This window comes from Pyrus communis, chromosome 2 (assembly GCF_963583255.1).
Source record: "Pyrus communis chromosome 2, drPyrComm1.1, whole genome shotgun sequence".
Lineage (NCBI taxonomy): Eukaryota > Viridiplantae > Streptophyta > Magnoliopsida > Rosales > Rosaceae > Pyrus > Pyrus communis.
This window is the reverse complement of record NC_084804.1, coordinates 2,669,411-2,687,842: the sequence shown is the minus strand read 5'-3', so window position 1 is coordinate 2,687,842 and position 18,432 is coordinate 2,669,411. Positions and strand designations below refer to the sequence as shown.

The window sequence follows — 18,432 nt, the reverse complement described above, 5'->3', positions numbered from 1 at the left end:
CCTCGACCGGTTGAGGAGAGGATCTATACAAGATTACAGCAATTAGAAGCATGCCGACAATCACAGGGGAAAGATAGCAAGGCTATTAATTATGGAGTGATGCATTACATTGGGAGCGTCTTTCGGAAGGCTCAAGCGACTTTGGGAAAAAGAACACATTAATTGGACCTAAATTAAAAGGTTCCATCATATGTTACGAAAAAATGGTGATTTGAATTGAAACTCTGTGTTCTTTTTAAAAAAGTATCATGCCTCACAAAACAGAGTTCGGACACCAAAAATTTGTAGATTACTACTGTGTCTTTCTATCTTCCTTCATTCAATTTCGTCTTCAATTTATTCAGCCATTTGTTCTACATCAAAAATAAACTTTTTTTTTTAACTAGAGTAGCTAATTTTTTGTCAAATCTCAAACTTATCCCCATCCTTAATAATTACAAACAAAAATCACGTCTCACGTTGAGATTTGAGAAAAGCAGTACCAACTTGAGCCAAAGTATAATGAAGAATGGAAGTAGTTATCGTGTCATTAGTAAGTTTAATCTTTATTTGTCGATATTTTTTATTTAATTATTTGTTGAATTATAAATTTTTGTACTCTAAGGACGGCAAACGATTATTTCCCATTTAAGGATATAAAATTTTATAAAAAAATTTTTTGTCATTGAATAAAAATTAATAATTGAAAAAATAATTAAATAAAAAATATTAACAAATAAAACCATGGGATATTGCGCGGTAAAAGCGAGCCAAGTGCAGCGGTCGAGCCAAGCTCAAGACTTTACTTTCTCTCTCTCCTCTCTCTCCTCTCTCTCACCTCTGACTCTAGAGAGAGAGTGGTGGGAGCTTCCACAGCTCCACTAACAGGTATATATTTTTGGTTCCCAATGCCCAAAGCATTTCAGATTTCACTTGCAATCTTTTGCCGCCCTCCGCCATTAAACTCCTCTCCAACTTCCTGTGCAACTCTCACCTGCCCCCCTCTCTCTCCTCACTCTCTCTCTCTCTGTCTCTGTCTCTCTCTACTCCATTAAACCCGAAACTCAAAACCCACCAACCAAAATTCACAAAAATCATGTTTGATTGTGAAAGCTCCAAACTTTCCAATCCACTCCATGTACTCATCCACCATATCCAAGAGTTAAAGAGACAGATTCTCTCTCTTCTTCTCTGCCTCCCCACTTCCCTTCTCGCTCTCCTCCTCCTCCTCCTCGTAGCCTACAATGGCTTCTACACCTTCTGCTTCCACCTCCCTTTCCTCCCCGATTCCCCGCCGGAGCGCGCCATTTTCCCTCCTGAAAAACTCGCCGGAGACCCCGTTCCCAAATGGGTTCCTCCCCATTTTTCGTCTTCTTCTTCTTCCACCTCAAGCTCAAAGCTTTCTTCTTCTTCGCCTGTAATGTACGTTGTGAAAGAAGAAAACGCGCCAATGTTCTTGAACCCCCACTTATCTGCTCTGCAAAACCAGAGGAATCCGACGGTACCCATGTCGACGTTCTCGACACACAGGCGGCGGCGTCTGAGAAAGCATAAGCGGAAGCTCAAATCCGTTCCTTCCGAGCCAAAACCCCCTCTGTTTTCGACACGAATTCGATCATTCTTCGCCGGAAACTCCACCTCTCCCTGTAATGTCAGAGTCTTTATGACTTGGATTTCCTCTAAGTCCTTCGGAAGCAGGGAATTGCTTTCCGTGGAGAGCTTGTTCAATTCCCATCCGAATGCCTGCCTGGCCATCGTGTCGAAATCATTGGATTCCGACAAGGGAATCCGAATGCTGAGGCCATTACAAGATTTGGGTTTTAGAGCAATTGCAATCTCTCCCGATTTCGAGTACTTGTTCAAGGACACACCTGCAGAATCTTGGTATTTCGAGCTCCGGAAAGGGAATGTGAATCCGGGTGGAGTTCCTCTAGGCCAGAATCTATCCAATCTCCTCAGGCTTGCATTGCTGTACAAGTTTGGTGGGATTTACTTAGACACGGATTTCGTAGTTTTAAAGAGCTTGTCGAAGCTCAGGAACGTGATTGGAGCTCAGACAATCGATCCCCGGACGAAGAAATGGAGTAGACTAAACAACGCAGTGTTGGTTTTCGACAAGAACCACACATTGCTCTTCAAGTTCATCCAAGAATTCGCCCTCACATTCGATGGCAACAAGTGGGGACACAACGGCCCTTACTTGGTCTCGAGGGTGGTCTCAAGAGTGATCGGAAATCAGCAAAACCCGGGTTCTAATTTCACTGTCTTGACGCCCTCGGCGTTCTATCCGGTGAACTGGAGTCGAATTCGGAGCCTTTTTCGAGCTCCAACAGACGAGGTTCACTCGAAGTGGCGGCTGGAGAAGTTGAGGAATTTGTGTACTCAGAGCTTTGGAGTTCATTTGTGGAACAGCCAGAGCCGGCGGCTGAAGGTTGAGAAGGGCAGCATTATAGATCATATAATGTCGGAATTTTCGGTGTTTTTGAACTCTTCAGCATCAAGCTTTGTCAGTGTAGTATAAGGTTGATAATTTGTTCATTGTCACACTTGTACGTAGAATATTTTTCAAATTTACCATCTCAGTTCATTCGGATTTCGAGTGATGACAGAAGGAATAAGAGAAATATTTATCATTGGTTATGATCGAAAGACTTATCCTATATCTCTGTGCAGTTAAGTTTGAATTTTTTATTTTCTTTTCGTGTATGTGGGAAGAAAATGTTTATTGTAATCTTTGAAGTCCATTCTGGTTACATTATTGTGAAGGTGATGTATAAGCTTCCAATCAATGTTGGTACCTAACCGGAACGGAGTGACTCGTAGAATTTCAGTCTCGTATTTCACACGGTATATTCTGTGTTCGATTATTGACGTGAGTGAATCACACGATGATTGCCAGGAAAAAGTTAAAATGCCTCTATGAATTTTTTCTACATCTAAAAAGGTAGAATGTCGTGACAAAACCACTAACTAATCCCTCTTAAGGCATCTAAATACATGTCAACTTGAAAAAATAAAATGCCGTGACGCTAGCCGTGACGCTAGTCCCCTTTAGAACATCTCATTACATTACATGTATGACTATTCAATATTAATGAGCATGTTAGAATGTTATTTATTATTGAAGGGTCGTTTATATATTTAATATGGCCTATATTTCAATTAAATAATTATACTTGTTAGTGGAAGCCCATATGGGAAGTCAATGGCAATTTAAAACATTTTAGATGGTGTAACAAGATACATAATCAAACGTTTAATTCAATGTTTTTCTTAAGTTAGATATAAAAATAATAACCTTCAATCTGCTTTTATCATTGCATCTGAAATCACGCGTTCGGTTTCATTCTCATCCATTATCATTTGTAAACAAATTTTCTATTTTCACCCTTCAACATCGAAAACAAGATCAATTATATGTAATTCATGGCGTCTAGTTGAGGGAACCACTATTTTAACACATCCTATTACAAATGTTTATGTTCTTGTCATTCGTTTGACTTAATTAAAATGTGTTTAAGTGATTAATCTTCCATGTGAAAATGTGTTTAAGGGGTAATTGTCTGGCATGTGCGTTTGAGGAGGTTAAGCACTAACAATGTTGGTGATCTATCTAAATGGGAGTAAGCGTCTAATTTAGGTTAAACACATACTTCTTGCTAATTGTTTACAGCGACAAGCCACACAAGACATGCCGCGTATCTGCCATATCATGCTTTATCTGCCATTTGACATCAGAAAAAAATTAAAAAAAACAAATTATTGACTCCAAGTTCTTGTTTCTTTGTTTGATATTATAAATTTTTTTTTTTTTTTCTGAAGGAATTCTGAAAATATATATTAGAACATGATGAATAAAACTAGCCAATGTAAGAGGTGACATATTTATGACACTACTTTTTTACATAATTTTTTTTACACATGTTTTTGTGGAGTCAATTTCGTAATTTATTTTAACGATCCAAACCATTTATGTTTTAGGTCTTCCCTCAAAGATCATGTTTACAAAGAATCACCAAAATTTAAAACCATATGACTGTTAAGTTAAGGATTTTGGGTTTGTTTGTAAACCCATATTCGTCCATGTTATTTACTACAAATAAATACCTTAATAGTTTTGGATTTGTCTAATTTTAGCAAGAATGATATATAAATGATGTTTTAAAAGATAAACGGTTCAGATCATTAAAATGTATTAAGGAATAGGCTCCACAAAATGTGTGTAAAAAATTGTATAAAAAAATAGCGTCACGTATCAGCTCTTAATGTAATAATATTAACCTCGGATCTCAAACATTAATGAGTTCCAATTAATCTCTGTATCATGGGGGTGTGAAATTGTGAATCTCTAAATCATGTTTGCTGATAATTTTTAAAATTCCAAATAAGAAAGAAGAGAGAATCATACTCCTATTACTAATAACGTGCATTTATGATTTGAGGTACGAGAAAAACTTCTTTAGTCCGATTTTATCACCTCTCATATATCACACAAGGAGAGTGATATTAAAACTGGGACAAAGACAGTTTCGTTTAACGGTAAATTAGATTTTAAGTAAATTGTAACTCTTGAATCTACTTGGCTACAGAAGGAAGGGATTAGTTAGGGACCGGTTTCCACTAAAGGGCAAATATCCATACTCGAAGTTTAGACATCCATAACTACAACCTTTATTGGATTGTCTTGTCTTGTTGGTCTCCACCACATGTGGCCTTCATGTCTTCTTTCATTTTCAGTGTGTTCCTACCGGAAAGGGATATTCTCCGGATCCCTTTTCACCTAATTCATTTAGTTTGGAATTCGGATCGTTGAAATTTGATCTAACGGTTACAATTATTATCACTTTTAAAGGGGCTCCCTGTTTGTAGCCGTTGGATTAAATTTCAACGGCCCAAATCCTGGACTAGGTGGATTAGATGCAAAGGAATCCGGAGAGATCCCTTTCCGTTCCTACCCATCAAATGCATATTTTACAATATAGATAAAGTGTCTGTTCGAGACTGCTTCTGAGATGAGGAATATTCAATCAAAGAGCAAGAACACTTAATACAAACTTCAACAACAATAACAACAAAAACTAACTCTTATTCCATTACATAGGGTCGGCTGTGAGCTTGTAAGAATCCTAAAACACCATTGCGCTTGGTTCTACGCCAAGTCTTTCGCTAAGTCCAAGTATTCTGTATCTTTTCTTACAATCTCTTTTAAAGTCTTACTAAGTTTTTAGTTTTTTTCTACCTCTTTTGTCCTTAAATTTCGTCTTATAATCGCATCTTCTAACCGGAGCATGAACACTATACCAAATTACAATTTCCAATGCCCTTCAAATGCTTCTAAAGTACCACAAGATATAAAGCTTCCAAGTAGGTCAAGTGCTGATATTTGCAAGAAACGTTTCTTTTGTCATTTGGAACTTTGTCACCACATCTTTCATATCAATCCTATCCTCCGGCAAATCTGGGGTACACTTTGTGGATAAGCTGAAGATTGAATACAACCATTGCTCCTTGGCAGCATAGTTTTCGTCTTCTCGTCCAAGCAGATCTCCGTCCACAGCTTCGATTATCGAACCACTTAAAACATCGATAATCCAACTCTTCAAGCTCATTTCTGCTGCAAATGTTGCATCAGTAGGCTCCTTTCTTGTAAATGTTTCCGTCAACAGAATGCCATAACTATAAACATCGCCTCATGTAGATACAATTCCTTCTGCTCATAACGCGAAAAAAAAATTATGCAAACAAGAAAGAAAAAGTTATATATGAACTAATAATGTAGCTAATGGAAAATACATGATCACCTCGTGCCATATACCCGATTGTCGCGAGGGTCTTGGCTCGTGTTGTGGATTCCCCTTCCCCCAAGGGTTTGGAAATACCAAAATCAGAAACATGCGCAACCATATGTCGCAATGAACGATCAGTGTTGAATAACCGTGGTGCGGATACTCCAACGCTAATGCAACATCCACCATTATGTTCAGTCTCTGCAGCATATCAGAAAAATAGTCGTGAGAGTGCGAGTGCAACCATTTCTCGAGTTTCCCCGTTAGGCATGTATTCGAGTACCAAAGCTTTGAAATCGAATACATGCCTCCCTCAACAAGTCAAGGCAAGGGGAAAATTTATTCAAACAGATTAATATTGTTTTGAAAGTTAGGTGTATCATCTGCAGATAAAGAAATTTGTACTCCGCATTTTCATTTCTTTCACAAGTCAAAACATTAGACGTGTTCACAGTTGAATTAAACTAAAATATATAAGGATAAAACGATGATTATAAATTCTCCGTGCTGACGTCTCTTCTATAATTAGACTAAAATATATGAAGACATCTCTTAATAGTTTATGGAACCACGATTGATTTTCTGTGTCGCTAATTGTGTTTAATAGTTTTGTCTTGGTGTTAAATTTGTAGAAGTCAACCAAACACCTCATCCTCTTGTTGCGCAAGGTGAATAGAATATTAGCAAAGAGATAATGAAGCTGATTGATCTAAGATCAAGCAATATCTTCTTCTTTGTATAATTTATGTACATCGTAATTTAACACTTGAGTTAGACCAGTTGGTTGGGACAACATGTCCGCCAACATCGATTAGAGTATTTAAAATGTATAGTCTTAAGCTGTTATAGCCCTAATATAACTCGGTAAGCATGGCGAGATTCAAAATTCCGGCAGCTATGCTTCCGGTGAAGTTACCATAGGATAGAGATAACAGTTGGAGTTGGGAGCAACTGAATAAACTGGATGGGACTTGGCCTGAAAAATGGTCAAGTGACAAATAAATCGCTTACAAATTAGGAAGCTGACTAAAAATGTTCCCCGGAAGTTCATCAGACAGGCTGCAGTTAGTGAGATCAATGGCCTGCAGTGAGGACATGTTGAAAATGGTTGAGGGCATTGAACCCAAAAGCGCGTTGTCAGGAAGAACAAGCTCTTGCAGTGACGAGGAGGATGCATTGAAGAGGCTTGCAGGTATAGAACCCGTAAGTTCATTGCCACCCAAATGCAAGTACTCGAGTTTTGGCAGTGACCCGAAAAATGATGGGATCTCCCTGCTTAATCGGTTGTATGCAAAAGTTACGAACTTCAATCCTTGCAAACGAACCATCTGATAGGCAGAGAGCCGCAAAAGCTGTTGTTTTGGAGACGGAGCTGTCCGGGGAAGGAGAGGTTCCCTTAGGTGTGGAGGGATGGTGCCTACCAACGCCATGTAAGAAGGGTTCAAGGCATGGACTTTGTTGCGAGGAGCATTGCATGTGACACGAATCCATTCGCAAATAGAAGCATTGTATACCAGTTTTTTGGCAAGACATAGTGAGGGTCATGAGTGATGTGGGATTTGAGAGCAAGAAAGGCAGAGATTGGTCTGCAGTGATGTGGGATTTGAGAGCGTGTGTGGAGAGGCTAGTAACAACCTTAATAGAAGTCAAAGTGCCCTTTGAGGAATTAAACAGACAGAAGGGAACAAGCTTAATAAGATAACCATAAACAGAAGTAGACACGATAACTGCTGTAGGAAAATTGAGTAGAACAAAGCCTGACTAACCCTCTATTCAAATCATAAGTGAGCATAATGGTTATAGATGCAGAAGACCGGAAATGTAATCCTTATTGTTCAACTAAATCAATACAATCTGATTTCGATCTCGATGAACCTTCAAAGTGAAGTCCATGGAAGCTCTAAATAGGTTTCAAGTACATGTGAGCGAAGAACAAGATGGCTGGCAAAACATTTCTCTTTTGGTTCTGCTGTAATATGTGCAATCGCGTACATTTAATACTCATACAAATCGAGGAAACGTAAGTATACTAAAACTAATTTATGTAGCGTGCAACCTGCCTATATGGCTCCAGACTTGTTACAGGCTCTATTGTTGGAAGTTTGTTCTCCACCAGACGTTCTGCATCTCCCATTTCAACCTCACCACCGCCTTGCCATTCTCCTTTGTCTTGGAAAAGCATTTCAATTTCTTCCAAAGTCTTTCCTTTTGTTTCTGGAACACATGTGTGGACAAAAGCAACAGAGAGAGCTGAAATCAATGAAAAAATAAAGAAGGTTCCTGCCACTGTTATTGCCCCAGACACGGAGAGGAATGACATGGTAATGACACCACTACTAACCCTACTACCAACGGCCCCAAGGGCAGATGCTTGAGCTCGAAGCTTTAGAGGGAAGACTTCCGATGACAATACCCAACAAATTGGGCCAATGCCTACTGAGAAGAAAGCTACATTCCCACAAACAGCTAATATTGCCACTCCAATCCCCACTTCCCCCTGTCCTGGCAATGCTAGAGCGACGCTCAGAACAAATAAACAAGCGGTCATTCCTATAGTGCCCACGTAAAGCAAAGGCTTTCTCCCCACTCGGTCAATCAGAAAGATAGCTACCAAGATGAACACAGTTTTGGTAAACCCGACAACAACAGTTGCAGCAAGAACTTCAGTGTTGCCCTTAATCCCAGCATCTTTGAAAATTGTAGGACTATAATACACAAGTGCATCAATACCAGTAATCTGTTGGAAACATTGGATTCCACAACCAGTAATCAGCATTCGTCGAACTGCGGGATTAGGACTAACAATTTCGCGCCATATAGCTTTTGCTTCATAGTTTTCAGCATTGGCCATCCCTGCGGCTTGCTGTATTTCTGCCAATCTGTCCGCAACATCTTTTTCACTCTCATTAGTCTTCATCAATACCATCCTTGCATCTTCCATCCTATTCTGCATCACCAACCACCTAGGGGACTCCGGGATCACAAAAAGAGAAAATCCAAGAAAGATGGAAGGTATGAGCCCCACACCAAGCATGACCCTCCAGCTTATATGTGCAGGAAGTCCTGAAAAAACATAATTTGATATATATCCAAGCAGGATCCCAAAATTTACAAAAATCTCAGGAAGAGATGTAAGAGATCCTCGTGCTGTTGCAGAAGAAATCTCAGCAATGTAAACAGGTGCAATCATGACCCCGAATCCTATCCCCACCCCTGCAAAGAGTCTACCAATCATCAGTACTGTGAAATTAGGAGCAAGGGCCATTATAAGAGCACCAGTCTGAAAGACAATTGATGCCAATGCAATTGTCCACTTTCTACCAATGACATCAGAAGTTTTTCCGCCGGCTAAGCTTCCCAATAGCGAGACTATACTCAAAATTCCAACAAGAAGTTCTAGTTGTACGTTGGTGAGTTTCAGATCCTCTTGGATGAATATAATTGCTCCACTCATAACACCCACATCTGCATTGTGATAAAAACACACATTATAAACCAGGTAGTTGTACCCCATAAAAGTTACCAGTTAAGTAAAGGGTTATAAATGAAGAAGGATTTAAAGTTTCCTCTTACAAAAGACCAAAATCACAACGAACCAAGCCAAGGGAAAAAATAAAAACACAAAATGTTACTGCATTTTTCGAAGGGAAGAGCTGCAGAGTAGTAGAAAACAGGAGTATGAAAATCTACACCCTTTCCGAAAAGCCATATAATGTAAGAGTCAAACAAGATTCTTTACTTCGTTACACCATTTTCAAGTGCTCAAAGAATTGTAAAAGGATATTGCAATTGCAATATGACCAGTGTTTAAAATATCGATATATAGGTCAACTCATTTCTGTAGTGAATCAGTAAATGTCACCGCTATTCATTGATTTTCCTATATCTCGCCGATATAGTTTGAAGTTTGCATTTCACCCCCTTTTCATACCGAACCTTGATTTTTCGGATATTTCAACGGAAAGATCGACAATTTTGTGGATATTTTAAGCACTAAATATGACACATTAAACTTCCCACTAGTAAAATTCTGAAACTTAACTCAAAATTGGATACATTTATTCGCTTGGATTGTAACATTGTATCCCACAAGACAACCAGATGAATATTTTTTAACAATTAAGTCGGAAAAACATCCTTAACAATTCCATACCACTTGCAAAAAAATGCACTAAAAAACACCAAGTTGCACTGTCTCTGCCCTCCATCAAAATATAGTTGTCTTGTTTATTTCAATTATTAAATAAATAAATAAATTACATGTATATTTACAACCATTAAATCCCGATAAGCAGATCAAACAGAATTACAAAAACATATTAAATATAAAATAAAAAAACAAAATAAAATTAGAAAAATGCACAAAAAGCAAAATGGTCGGGCAGATCAAGCGAGAAAAACATAGATCAAGGAAAGAGAAAGAAATACAAACCGTATCCAAGAAGCACGGAATTGAGGGAGGCAAAGATTGCGCAGGCCAAGACATATCTCCTGGTATTTTTGTCGGTCAATGGAGCATCTTCCGCTGTCTCTCCGACCTCGGACTCCATTCTCTGGTACTTGGTCTTGCTCCCCCCGAGTTGAAATTCGGACCCAGCAATCCCATTCTCAGCTGCATTTCCGTTTTGCTGCCCACCCAGCAACCCCATCATCCTCTCTCTCTAACTCTCTCTCTCTCTCTCTCCTCCGTTCTGGCGAGGAGGAAGAGAAAGGAAGGGACTTTTTTACGTGGGCAGCTGTTTTTTCGAGTTCTTAATCCGATCGAACTCAGTTATTGGACAAAAACAAAAGAATTTTTGTGGGTTTTGTCTCAGATCTGGAACAGAGGAAGAGGGACTTTTGGTTTTGTTCTTTTTTATTTTTGACTTGGACAAAAAACTGACAAGCAGAGGAGAGGAGGGGGGGTTACGAAAGACAACAGAGAAAGTGGTGAGAAATAAGGTTGAGGCCCGACGCGTTTTTTTTTTTTTCTTTTAGGAAATAAGAAATTATATTTTTTAGATTATATTTTGTGTAATATATGATATGACGATTGATGATTGAATTTTTTTTTAATTGTCACGTTATATAATTTAAGTAGATAATTTTTTTTAAATAATGTTTTTTCTTTATGCCGTTTACATCTTTTCCTTTTTTTCTTAAGCAAAATAAAGGATTCTTTAATTTTTTTACCTTTTGAGGGTAAACTTGGGCTGAGAAAGCTCATTATAGCCCACCGGCAAAAAAAATCTTAATTTCGTCCCGCATCAATGTTAAAAACTTCTTTTGTTGGAAGATAATCTTCTTCGGATTCTATCCTTTCAGAAATCTACCAAAGTGTAAATTCATTGTCGTTCACTATTTCTGCATCGGAAAAGTATGAGCATTCTGGAAGGATACTATTCCATGAAAAATTACATTGACTATAAATATTAAAAGATTGAATTAGGTTCATTTTCTACATCATATTCTGGTGAGGATGTTGTGCTGGCCAGCAAAGTGGGGACACGCGTTGGACGTCGCTTTGTAACTGAGCCTAGTTCTCTTATACTTTGGGCTTAAGCTTACACAAACTATCGTATGGGCCTGAAATTTAACGCTCAATTGTTATAGTAGCCTGCCCACGCCGTCATGCGAGATCTCAACACTTTTTTACCATTGTGGTAAAGAGTCACTTGTGTTATAGTAGCCTCTCAAGTCGACATAAATGCTCATATGCACTTGAGTTGTGCGCTTGGTTTGCGCATGACCCGTATTGACGATATATTCCCTACAAAATTGAAGCAACCTTCATCAATTCAGTTGCACCACTATTGCAAGGCCACCAACATCGAATGGAAAAAGAAAATTTTAGAGTTCGGCAACCAGACCACATGTATCGGTGCAGATTCAGACACAAAAAACACAACCTACCCCACACCCTAATTTATCATGTTAACTCTGGCCCACTTTAGTAAACAAGTGTAATAATACAATTGGTTGAAAACTTAAAAAATAAATTTCTCCCTATTGACAGATTCTCTCGCCTAATTGGACTTGATTAGGGGTCCAGCCCATTTTAAAACCTACGCACTCACAAACTTTGATATGGGCCTAATTAATAAAATAAAAGGCCCAATTATAGTAGCCTCTCACGTGCCAATTTCTTGGAATATATAAATATCATTCCCACTATCCAGTCACTAATTATCTTCCCAAACCACACCCTCTTTCCTCTCGATTTGGTTTTCGCTCTGCACTTCCGATCCGGAACCATGACTGCGGAGGTTCTCTCGCAGCCAAACGGCGTCGTTGCGAACGGCGACTTGAACGCAATCCCTACCAACAACGCCACCGCCGCCAAGAAGTCGAGGGAGAGCGAGCGACGCCGTCGCAGGAGAAAGCAAAAGAAGAACAACAAGGCCTCTCAGGCGCTGGAGTCCAGCGCCGGCGAGACCGACGATGACGTCAAGGAGAACAACGATCCTCAACAGGTTCTTCACCTCCCTCCCCATCTGATTCGTTTGTGAGATGTTTATTTAGTTTGCCGATTCATTTCTAGTGTCTTAACGAAGTCTTGTGTTCTGATTTGGATGCCGTTCGTTTGGTAGATTTTAGGGTTTTAACGAAGTGTTGTAGTCTGATTTGGATGCCATTCTGTTTAGTAGTTTATTTTTGTTGTAGAGCGGTGGTTTTAGGGTTTTGCGTTCGATTCATTGTGCCTAATTGTTCGTTGCAGATTGATTTATAGGGCTTTAGAGAAGTATAGTGCTCTGATTTCGATGCCATTCTGTATGGTAGACATAAGGGTTTCGATCAAGTGTTGTACTCTGATTTGGTTGCTATTCTGTTTGGTAGATTATTTTGTTGTAGAACGGTGGTTTTGGGGTTTTTTGTTCAATTCCTTTACCTAATTAGCTTTGGGTTTGAAACCCTGGTTGTGTAGAAGCGGCTAGATATGTAACGAAAACAAAGAACAATGTGAAGGGTTTTAATCATACCAAGCCAGTAATTGAAGTACACCCTCGATTAAATCTCAGAAAAGTAATTGTTACCCTGTAACTTCTTATTTTGCACTGAAGGTGTAGTGTGCTTAGCAGTAGCCACTTTTTTAGTATTTTTACCCTGTTTCTCAGTGGTGAGGAAAGAGTAATTCGAAACTATGTTTTTGTTCTTTCTTAATCATATTTTAGCATTCCTAATCAGATTTGTACATGCTAGTGTTGAAAACCCATTTTGAAAGTTGTTCAACTGTTTTTTTCTTATAGATGTGTATTTTTTTCCTGTTTCACGTGACAAACGAATAAGAGTTTGTAATAGTGTTGAAAATTTTCTAATCTGCTATTTTTGGTCTATTATCTTACCATGTGTATTAATGTAACTTTTGAACTGTGTAGATTATTGAGCAAGTTCAAATTGAATATGTTCCAGAGAAACCTGAGCTAAGTGATGGCATGGATGAGGAATTCAGAAAAATTTTCGAGAAATTCTGCTTCCAGGACTCCGTGGGTGTTGAGGTAAAAAAGCATTTTGTCTAACATCTGAATTATATTGAACTTGTTTTTCTTTGTGAGACTATGTAATGATGCATTGATTGTTTTATCCATCCAGGAGGATAAGAAGGATGAGTCTGAAGGAGCCCCAAAAAAGAAGGCTGACTCAGATTCTGAAGAGGAAGAGCAGGATAATGAACAAAAAGAGAAAGGCATATCAAACAAGAAGAAAAAGGTATGTTAGTATTTTCTTATTGTTAAGTTGTTAACATTATTACTGGAAGCATTTTGTTCGTTGAGGCTGAAATAAATGTTTTGTTATCTTGCAGCTTCAACGGAGAATGAAGATTGCCGAATTGAAACAGATCTGCCAAAGGCCTGATGTTGTTGAGGTGTGGATACTTTGTTTTATTTATATGTTGTTCTTGTTATTGTCTGTTTATGTATGTTTGAAATTAAGATTGTCTTGCTACATGTTCTCAGGTGTGGGATGCAACTGCAGCTGATCCTAAGCTGCTGGTGTTTCTAAAATCATATCGCAATACTGTACCCGTGCCAAGACATTGGTGTCAGAAAAGGAAATTTCTACAGGTTAGCGATCCCCCTTATTTTCAAACTATTGAATAAAAGGTGGATGCATGATTAATGGGTATTATTAACATGATGGGATTAGGGAATAGAGTGAGGGAAGATCACGTCGATGAGGTTTCTCTTATATGTATACATGTGGTTCTTGCAGGGGAGCGGCTGTGACAACCATGGAGCCTGGACTTGTAGGTGTTTGGAAAATTACACCTTGAATGTTTTATCTTTATTTATCTCCTAGTGGGGTGGGGATCTAGGCCTAATTTAGTGCTATTATTGGGGATATTTTGAGTATGCATGATGGATTTTAGGATCATATTCACTTTAAAAGCGCTGATAAATCTGTTTTGAATTTTCAGATGCCTTCCAATAATGCTTAGCCATTGGGCCCAACTCTGCTAAAATACATATATTTAATACTGCTGATTTGATGTAGAAAATATGACGATGATTGTAAATTATTACTTATATCTCATCGAGACTGGATTGATTTTACAGGGTAAACGTGGTATTGAGAAACAACCGTTTCAGCTTCCCGACTTCATTGCTGCTACGGGAATTGAGAAAATTAGACAGGTAAATCGTTCATAAGATTATTATCTTGAAAAATCTCAAAAGTTTTGTTCAAGCACGGCTTGTTCGTTAAAGTTTTGGCTCATAATATAAGTAAAATATTTCTTTTGTTCATGAAGCTAATTAAGTTGTAACTAAGAAACATGCATCATTTTTTTGTAGCTTACGCATAATTATATTTATGCTTCTATCTGCCTTGTCTTTTCGCTTTTCTCACGGTGTTGCCTGTTGGTTGTTATTTGGTTGTCTTATGTAGGCGTACATTGAAAAAGAAGATAGTAAGAAGTTGAAGCAAAAACAACGAGAGCGTATGCAACCAAAGATGGGGAAAATGGATATCGATTATCAGGTACTCATTAATTATAATTCTGACTTTTTAATCTTGTGTTTTAATGTAATTCCAGAGGACACGCATCTGTAATGGTTATATCTTGTTTTACTGATAAGACTGGTTTCTGTTTGTTAGGTTCTCCATGATGCATTTTTCAAGTACCAGACTAAGCCAAAGTTGACGACTCTTGGTGATCTGTACCATGAAGGGAAGGAGTTTGAGGTATATTATTCCAGCATTTATTTATAAGCATCTTTATGCTCTTGGCCGCGTGAATATTTTATCTTGTGTGAAGGTGCAACTTAATTTTTGTTTGTGTTGTTTTCCGGTTTTGTGTTCAGGTGAAATTGAGGGAGATGAAACCAGGCATGCTTTCGCATGAACTAAAAGAAGCTCTGGGTATGCCAGATGGTGCTCCTCCCCCATGGCTCATCAATATGCAGGTGAGTATGCAAAAATATTGTGTTTGGTTTTCAACTCTGTGGTGTATTTGTATTAATGTTGGGTATTGCCTTGAATTTTCAAATTTTTTTTTTCTTGTAGAGATATGGTCCTCCACCATCATATCCACATCTGAAAATTCCCGGGCTGAATGCTCCAATCCCTCCTGGTGCTAGCTTTGGTTACCATCCTGGTGGCTGGGGAAAGCCTCCCGTTGATGAAGTAAGTTTTAAATTCTTGGTATTGTTTCCTTTGTTTAGTTCTAATTTCAAATACTTTGTATAAGTATTTGTCTTTTAACCATTTAACTTTGGTCATTTAACAGTATGGCCAACCGTTGTATGGGGATGTATTTGGCGTTCAGCAACAAGATCAGCCCAATTATGAGGTACCACTTTTGACCATTAGATTTAACGTTGTACATAATTTCTATTTGTCTAATGAGCCTTTAGAGTACTACATTAATTACTAGGATATATATTTATGATTGACTTGTATTATTGTTATTTACTTCATGGCATTGTCATCAGACCATAGCCTTTCATTTTATATTGCAATAACATTTTCATTTAAATTCAGGAGGAGCCTGTTGACAAGACAAAGCATTGGGGTGATTTGGAGGAAGAGGAGGAGGAGGAAGAAGAAGAAGAGGAGGAAGAGGAAGAACAGCCTGAGGAAGAAGATTTAGAGGATGGCATTCAATCTGTAGACAGCCTCTCAAGGTATCTTATTTCCGGCGTTTCCCATATTTATTTTGTTTTTAACATATGCTTTTTTGGTGGTCAGTTTCTTAGGTTTTTTCTTTTTCGTTTTTCCAGATTGGTTATTTTACCTTTTTTCCTTCCACTGAAGATTGTAACGTAAAATCTTTTCTTTTTGTTTTTTCGTTTAGTACTAATTTTTCACCTTTTTTCTGCAGTACTCCCACTGGCGTTGAGACACCTGCTCAAATTGAACTGCGCAAGGATCAGAAAAAAGAATCTGAAAAGCCTCTATACCAAGTAAGCTCAGTGATTAGAGACATTTGTCAATTTGTGTAGTATGTTTGATTAACAAAAGGATCTAATTCTTCTTCTGACTTGTTTTGCAAAGGTACTTGAACAAAAAGAAGAAAGAATTGCTCCGGGGACACTTCTTGCAACGGGTCACACGTACGCAATCTGCTTGTTTCTTTTAAATATTATTTTTCAATTTGATTAGTTGCTAAATGTGTCTTTTCCACTTGCAGGTATAATTTGAGCGGCACCCAAGACAAAGCAGGGCCCAAAAAGGTAAGAAAGACTGCATGAATTTTTTTGCTTTATGAGCTCTATAAGCAAGTCCGATGTATCCATCCCTTCATACTCTAATTTGTCTTGATTGTGTATTATTGAATGATTTGTCATTGTTCTCTTAGGTTGAGCTACTTAGAGGTCAGAAAGCAGACAAAGTGGAGGTCACTATACAACCCGAAGAATTGGATGATATGGAGACCGTTTTGCCTGCAAAGTAAGTCCGAGACATGAAAAAATTGAACTTTACTTTTACAATGTACCTTAGCAGCAACAGATAGCTTATAACTAGTGTGACGCATTTAACAGGTACGAAGAAGCAAGGGAGGAGGAGAAGCTGCGAAGTCAGAAGGAAGATTTCAGTGACATGGTCGCAGAGGTGTGTGCCTTGTCTATACCTTTGTTGTTGTTTTTTCCTTTACTCGACGCGTTTAAGAAACTGTAATGAGTCGGGTTTTTGGTGCAGAACGAGAAGAAGAGGAAACGTAAGCAAGACAAGGAAGGGAAAAACAAGAAGAGGGACTTCAAGTTTTAGGCTCTATCTCTATTGTTATTACCAAGTTATTGCTGGATGGGAAGCCACCCACCCTCCTGACGTTGAGATTCTGGTGCCGGTGTTTTTCCGAGAAATATGATACGTTTGCTCTGCTTGTACCGCTTTGATACACACATAGTGATCTATGTTGTAATACAAATATTCACTTTTTGTCAAGTTAATTTGTAACCGTTCAGAGTAAACCAATTTCAAAATAAATCTAGGAAGAATTCATAAAAAGTTCCTCACAAAACTTCTTTTATTGAAAAACATTTTCGACAACTATTTTTATTAATGAGGACAATTTTTGTATTATAAGGACAAAACACAAAATAATCACACTTCATGAGGGGTTTGAACTAAAAAACTATACTTATTAATAAAGTGTTTTTAATATACTAGTCTCGCGTGAAACATTCTGTCTTCTTCCTTTGCTGACTTTCTCCTCCACATCCCCTACCTCCTCCATCGATTGCTTGCACCATTGCTCTTCTCCTGGGTTTAGACATTCAATAAAGAGCTTTGGTTTTGCAAGTGGAAGGAATTCGACATGATGTGAAATGTTCTTTTCTATTATTCATTTCTTTTTGGTTTTTGTTTTGTCAATTAGTTTTTTGTTTTTGTGTAACATGGATTATTTATGTTAATAGCTTAATTAACAAGATTAATCTGAGGGTTGATAAAGGACTTCTTAGGCCATCTCCAACCGAGCATGTCAAAGTGCTATAGGCTAAAACATAATCCAATTTGATACAAAATCAATCTTCAATGGAGGGTTGGGCAAAAAAAATTTGAGACCCATCGGGCCAAAATATAGCCAGGTCTGAAAGTTGGGCTCAGCTGTGTTACTAGCTGACGTCATGTAGTTTTTAATTTTTAATTTTTAATTTTTTTAATTTTTATTTTTTAAAGATGAAATTTTAAAAGAAATTAAAAAATTAGAATTTTTTCCTAGAAATACCTAAAGCCATTTTTACACAATTTCTCACTTCCTTTTCACCTTTTCTTACTATCTTACCTCATTTTAATGTCTAAGATGTTAACATGCAAGTAAAATTAAAAAATTTAATAACATGAAACTTAAAATAACATTTAGCGACAAGTGACCCTCAAAATATGTCTGGAAACCTTATTTTAATATGGTAGTTTAATTCAATTAACTGATAAAATTAAAGAACAAACTTAAAATAATAAATTATTGATGGGGCTAAAGAATAGCTACCTTCGGTTGGAGTTATATATATATATATATATGACATGGCACTGTTTATTAAAAAATAATTTTTTACAAAACTATAATCTGGACAGAAGCTAAACATAAACCCTTCCGTTGAAGATAGCCTTAAGTCTTTAAAATAAAGACCTTAGTAGAGCAGTTTCTTTTTGTATAAGATTCGTCCACCATTTGAGAAAGTATCCCATCCTATGCCAAAAAAGGCTAAAAAAGAAAAGGGATTTTCAAAAGTGAAAACTGAGTCAT

The 18,432-nt window shown here is 37.8% G+C and overlaps 3 protein-coding genes across 3 annotated transcripts; 2 read left to right on the top strand and 1 right to left on the bottom strand.

Moving 5' to 3' along the window:
* Positions 1 to 1,020: 1,020 nt before the first annotated feature.
* On the top strand, positions 1,021 to 2,646 carry LOC137723462 (uncharacterized protein At4g19900-like). Its single transcript, XM_068462662.1, has one exon. It carries the CDS (start codon positions 1,076 to 1,078, stop codon positions 2,498 to 2,500), a length of 1,425 nt encoding a protein of 474 aa, XP_068318763.1. The 5' UTR covers positions 1,021 to 1,075; the 3' UTR covers positions 2,501 to 2,646.
* A 4,930-nt stretch (positions 2,647 to 7,576) lies between these two features.
* On the bottom strand, positions 7,577 to 10,688 carry LOC137725378 (probable polyol transporter 4). The gene is made up of 2 exons (XM_068464039.1): positions 10,198 to 10,688; positions 7,577 to 9,230 (listed from the first exon to the last, which is right to left on the bottom strand). Exons 1-2 carry the CDS (start codon positions 10,415 to 10,417, stop codon positions 7,801 to 7,803), a joined length of 1,650 nt encoding a protein of 549 aa, XP_068320140.1. The 5' UTR covers positions 10,418 to 10,688; the 3' UTR covers positions 7,577 to 7,800.
* Positions 10,689 to 11,941: 1,253 nt separating this feature from the next.
* On the top strand, positions 11,942 to 17,134 carry LOC137725140 (uncharacterized). The gene is made up of 18 exons (XM_068463730.1): positions 11,942 to 12,217; positions 13,121 to 13,240; positions 13,335 to 13,451; positions 13,546 to 13,608; positions 13,700 to 13,807; positions 14,300 to 14,377; positions 14,631 to 14,723; positions 14,841 to 14,927; positions 15,047 to 15,148; positions 15,249 to 15,368; positions 15,472 to 15,534; positions 15,726 to 15,868; positions 16,066 to 16,147; positions 16,239 to 16,297; positions 16,375 to 16,417; positions 16,543 to 16,634; positions 16,727 to 16,796; positions 16,884 to 17,134. Exons 1-18 carry the CDS (start codon positions 11,999 to 12,001, stop codon positions 16,950 to 16,952), a joined length of 1,728 nt encoding a protein of 575 aa, XP_068319831.1. The 5' UTR covers positions 11,942 to 11,998; the 3' UTR covers positions 16,953 to 17,134.
* The last annotated feature ends 1,298 nt before the right edge of the window (positions 17,135 to 18,432 follow it).